General features: G+C 57.9%; 1 protein-coding gene across 1 annotated transcript in view; it reads left to right on the plus strand.

Moving 5' to 3' along the window:
- Positions 1–4176, plus strand: part of NAGPA (N-acetylglucosamine-1-phosphodiester alpha-N-acetylglucosaminidase) — a 9202-nt gene extending 5026 nt beyond the window's left edge. The window contains 6 exon segments of the mRNA XM_007453451.1: positions 1–108; positions 591–796; positions 901–948; positions 2281–2412; positions 2498–2561; positions 3966–4176. The exon segment at positions 1–108 is cut by the window's left edge and continues 14 nt beyond it. Coding sequence (XP_007453513.1) covers positions 1–108; positions 591–796; positions 901–948; positions 2281–2412; positions 2498–2561; positions 3966–4176 — 769 coding nt within the window.
- Positions 4177–5642: the final 1466 nt, after the last annotated feature.

Genomic DNA, 5642 nt, shown 5'->3' on the forward strand with positions numbered 1-5642 from the left:
GGAGTGCCTGCTGAAACAGAACGTGGTAAATGCCATCAACCTGGACGGAGGGGGCTCTGCCACCTTCGTGTTCAACGGGACCTTGGCCAGTTACCCATCCGATCACTGGTAAGCATACCAGAGCCCCCTTGTTGAGGTCCAAGGCCAAGCTTGTCCCCGACTGTCTCATTCAACAAATATTGAGTACCTACTCTGTGCCCGGCTCTGGGGATTCAGCAGAGAGCAGGAGGAGCCAAGACCCCTGCTTCTCGCTGCTTACAGGAAGTATATGTAGCGTACCAGCACCGCCCAGGCCGATGGAAGGGGGTGATTGGTCAGGACAGACCTGAGGATAGTGAAGCATGAGCTGAGATCTGGAGGATGAGGGGCTAGGTGGGCGTGGGAGAGCCTTCTGGGCACAGAAGAGCATGTGCAAAGGCCCTGAGGTGGAAGGGATTGTTGGGGGTGGGAAGAACTTGTAAAAGGCTGGAGAAGGGACAATGAAGAGAGGCAGGGAAAGGCAGCCCTCCGGGGCTGCAGTGGAGGGGTTTGAGGGTTTGCTGGGGTGGCCAGCACTTCAGCCTCTCTTCACACTCCTGTTTCTTCTGCAGCCAGGACAACATGTGGCGCTGTCCTCGCCGCGTGTCCACCGTGGTGTGTGTGCATGAGCCCCGCTGCCAGCCGTCTGACTGCAACGGCCACGGGACTTGCGTGGAGGGGCGCTGCCAGTGCACGGGGCACTTCTGGCGGGGCGCCGCCTGCAGCGAGCTGGACTGTGGCCCTGCCAACTGCAGCCAGCATGGGCTCTGCACGGAGAGTGAGTGGGACTCTCTGGGAGGCAGCTCCAGGCCGGGCTCCCCGCTCTCACTGCCCCAGCCCTGCCTGGGCCCTCACCTGACCTTCTCGGTCTTGTCTTGGCAGCCGGCTGCCGCTGCGAAGCTGGATGGACAGGGTCCAACTGCAGTGAAGGTAAAAGCCACCAGGCCAGCCTCCTCCCCAGCCCCCTGGGCACACGGGAGAGGGTGAGCCTGGCAGCTGCGAGCCTCAGCTGCCTTTATCCCTGCCTCCTGGTCTGCAAGTCGCTTCCCTCTTGTCTCATGCTTTTGCCTCATGCATAAATCACTGTATTAGTGTCCTGGGGCTGCTGCAACAGATTCCACCAACTCAGGCTTAAAACATTACTTTATTCTCTCACAGTTCTGGAGGCCAGAACTCCATAATCAAGGGGTCAGTAGGGCTGCACTGGCTCTGAAATGTCTGGGGGAGGGTCCTTCCTGCCTCTTGCAGCTTCTGGGGGCCCCATGCATTCCTGGGCTGGTGGCTGCATCACCCCATCTCTGCCTCTGACTTCACAGGCATAGCCTTCTCCCCTGTCTGTCTCCAGTCTCCCACTCTGTCCTCTTACAAGGACCCCAGGCCACTGGACTTGGGTCCACCTTAAGTGCAGGATGTTTTCATTTCAAGATCCTTAACTTAATTGCATCTGCAAAGACCCTATTTCCAAATAAGTTCACATTCACAGGTTCTGGGGATTAGAACATATCTTTGGGAGGACACAGCTCAACGCACTTATAATCTCCATAGCTTAAATCCTTAGTGGCTTTCTTTGGCTCTGAGTGAAAAATTTGAAATCCTCAGCATGACCTGCCAGGCCCTGGGGGCTCCAGCCATGCCCTGCTCTCCAAGCCTCAATGTCAGGTCCTCAGAGGCCTCCCCACCGCACCTCCTCAGTGCTTTGCTGCTGCCACAATCGGTCCCGTCCCTCCAGCCTGTGTCCTCCCTTGTCCTTTGACACCTGCTTTCTGGCTTGCTGGCTGCCTGCCCTCAATGAGATCACAGCCTCGGGGCCTGCCGCCTACCAACTTCTCCAGAACTATCTGTTGGGAGAACATGTGAACCTACAGGGCCACATGGGGCGAGAGAGTTGTGTTTGCAATCCTGTTGGCCCCAGCCTGGGGTGGGGTTGGGAGGCAGGACCAGATTTTGCAAAGGCCCTGCTTCCCCCATCCCAGCGTGCACCAGCGGCTCCATCGGGGAGGACTGTGCCAAGAAGTGTCAGTGTCATAATGGAGCCACGTGTGACCCAGTTCGGGGGACCTGCGCCTGTCCCCCTGGCTTCACTGGAGACATCTGTATGGAGGGTAAGCTGGAAGGGCCCCTGACTCGGCCAAGAGGGAGCCCCGCCCAGGGGATGCTTCTGCATCAGCTCAGCTCAGCACACCACTGGGCCCATCCTGGCAGTGCAGAGAGAGGCCCTGCCACCGAGGCCTCCACCTCTGTCCTCCTGGCTCCTCCCTGCAGAGTGTCCCCTCGGCTGGTACGGGCCAGACTGCCAGAGCCCTTGCAAGTGTGAGCACCAGTGTCCCTGCGACCCCCAGACCGGCAACTGCAGCCTCGCCTGGTCACGCACCTTGAATAGCATCCTCTCCCGAGGTACGGCCCCTCCCAGGCTCCCCGGGGACAGCAGGGGGCAGACCCCTCCTCTCCCAACCTTCAGCCTCTCCCTGGCATCTTGCAGTGAAGCAGTGTCTCCCGCTACCCGAGGACACCCTGTGGGCAGGAGAACTCTCCCTTTTCACCAGGTAGGTACTTTGCTGGGAGCTGGGGCAGGGGTGGGAGGAATCCCCCCTCTCTCTGCCTTTGAGGCGTGGCCTCCGCTCAGGGTCTGAGCAGGGCTAGGAAGTGGCAGCTGGGCACCAGATGACAATTCTCTGACATAAGCACAGGGAGAGTCCTAGGTGATGCTCGCAGCCACCTGTGCTGTCCAGGGAGATGCTGAGAAGGACCCTGGCCACCACCCCAGTGGAATCTAGGGGCCAGGGTGTGGGCTTTTTTTCTCAGCTTCCGGTGCAAGAAGCATGAAGCCCTGAGCAGTTCACGTCAATTCTCTGACACCTGGGGGTCTTCACCCCTCGTGTTGAGTCTTTATTTTCTAGTGCAGGGGGTCTTCAACTTGACCTCCAGGGGAGTGTGTTAAAAGAGAGAGCTGGGTTCAAGAACCAGTGCTGTCGGTCTGGGAGCCCCACTTGGAGAACCTCTCTTCTCATGGTTCTCATGTCCCATAGCCCCCTGGGTGCCCGGCCCAGCCCCATCCCCTCAAAATGGGAAGCAGGTGTAGGTGTGAACGAAAAGCCCCTTGGCCTTGTCCTGGAGGCAGCACCTGGGAGCTCATCACAAACGCAGATCCCAGATCCCTCCTGGAGGTCCTGACACTGAGTCGGGTGGGGCCTGGAGGAAAATCCTGGAAGTGTGCTGGGAATTGCAGCAGAGCAGGGACAGTGGTTCCTGGGAGCCCTGCACCCCAAGCTCAGCCTCCTCGGGTGTGAGACCTGCAGTGAGGGAAGGGGTGCCATGGGGTGCTGAGGGGCACAGCTGCAGGCCCTGCCGCCCGAGCAGTCTGCTTTTGCGTTGAGGGCTTCAGACAAAGACTCATGTGAAGGAAAAAAGATCATTGAAGGACCCCACCCATCCCCGCCAGCTCCCTGCCTTGGAGGAAGGGGTGTGGGTCCTCCCTGCTCTGTGTGCTTTGAGGACCCTGGAGAGAACCCAGCCTCTGTTGTCAACATCCCTGGAAGCACAGAATGCAAACTGCTGCTTCCCGGGGCAGATTAGGTCCCCAGCTGTATTATATGTCGCCTGTACCCATTGAAATTTACACTTATTAGCAACATCTGAAACTCAGTAACGTTCATGTAAAAATCTTTTTTTTTCCACGGCTGCTCTTGAAATATCAGGAGATGTGGCCGCACCGGCCTTAGTCCCACATAACAACTGTCCCCGCTGCTCCCGAACATGCGTGGAGTGTGCCCTCCACCCCACCAGGCCCATTTGTTCCTCGACAGCGTGCGGTCCCTGGAGGCCCCTGACCCTGTGCCCCTGTTCTGGGAGGAGGAGCCAAGTGAGGGGAGGGAGGGAGCCCCTCCAGCACACCCCCAGCCCAAAGCACCCAACAGTGTCCCCGTTCGGGGTTTCTCTCCTGCCCCCAGGACCACCTGGCTGGCCATCACCTTGGCCCTGGTTTTCCTTCTGCTGATCAGCATGGTGGCAAACGTGACCTTGTTCCTCGGGTCAAGGGCAGCGAGGAGCCGGCACCTGGATGGGGCCTACGTCTACCACCCACTGCAGGAGATGAACGGGGAGCTCCTGGCTGCTGAGAAGGAGCAACCGGGTGACACCTGTAACCCCTTCAAGGACTGAAGTCTCCAGCTGCCCGTCATGACCTGTTCTGGAGGCTCGTTGCCATGAGCTCTGGCTTCTGCAGGGGAAATTCCAAGGCCACTGACCATCTGGGTGGTCTCGACCCACGTGCCAAGCCAGGCTTCTGACGGCACCTGTGCCTCAGCCCCTCACCTGGCCGCCTGCCGTGGCACGTGCAACCCTAGCAATACAGTGCACCCTGGAAAGAGACTCTGCCTCCTTCCCTGCCTGCCTGTGCCTGCCGCTCACCAGGCCTGTCCCCCAAGGGCCTGCCCCCCTGCTGCCAAAGAGCCTCCAGCCTCCTGGGGCAGGGGCGCTGCCAGTGGAACTCATGATGACCGAACTGTGGCCAAGTGGCAGGGTCCAGCCAGCCCCCTCGGATGGGGTGAAGAGACTATGGCCACATCGAGGGACCCTTTTTTTTTTTTTTTTTTTTTTTTGCGTTACGCGGGCCTCTCACTGTTGCGGCCTCTCCCGCCGCGGAGCACAGGCTCCGGACGCGCAGGCTCAGCGGCCATGGCTCACGGACCCAGGCACTCCGCGGCACGTGGGATCTTCCCGGACCGGGGCACGAACCCGCGTCCCCTGCAATGGCAAGCGGACGCTCAACCACTGCGCCACCAGGGAAGCCCTCGAGGGACCCTTTTTTACAGACCTCATCCCCGAACTTGCCAACTAGAATTCTGTTTCCTGTCATGGGAAGCTCCTTAAAGAGAAGAGGGGTGAAATCATGTTTACAGGCTCTCTATTTTGTCCTGCCGCCAGAAGGGTTTTTCTACCACTTGAATAAATTGATATAATAAAAGGACCCCTGGAGCGGCATCTGAATGTGGAATTGAGGGACCCCCTAGATTTTGACAGGTGGGGCTGCTTAACCTGAGTCGGGGGCATGTCCAGCTCCCTTATCTATTTTGTTTAATCCAGGGGTTCTCCCTTTAAAGTGTACTCGAATTACCTGGAAGAGCTTGCTAAAAATGCAGATTCTGGCCTGGGCTGGAGCCTCAGAGTCTGCAGGTCTCACTGAGTTCCCAGGTGATGGCTGCAGGTGTCTGGACCACACTTTGAAAGAGGAATGTTTAGTCCGCACCATGTTTTAGTAGAATTTAAATTAGTTACCAACGCTTAAAAGTCAAGAGGTTAACTCCAGTTTTCTGGTTTCTGTCTTTTTTTTATATATGTAAATTTATTTATTTATTTTTAGCAGCATTGGGTCTTTGTTGCTGCGCACGGGCTTTCTCTTGTTGTGGCAGGCGGGGGCTACGCTTTGTTGTGGTGCGCGGGCTTCTCACTGCAGTGGCTTCTCTTGTTGCGGAGCATGGGCTCTAGGCACATGGGCTTCAGTAGTTGTGGCTCACAGGCTCTAGAGTGCAGGCTCAGTAGTTATGGCACACGGGCTTATTTGCTCCGCGGCATGTGGGATCTGCCCAGACCAGGGCTCAAACCCGTGTCCCCTGCATTGGCAGGTG

The sequence above is a fragment of the Lipotes vexillifer genome, unplaced genomic scaffold (genome assembly GCF_000442215.2).
Source record: "Lipotes vexillifer unplaced genomic scaffold, Lipotes_vexillifer_v1.1 scaffold914, whole genome shotgun sequence".
Lineage (NCBI taxonomy): Eukaryota > Metazoa > Chordata > Mammalia > Artiodactyla > Lipotidae > Lipotes > Lipotes vexillifer.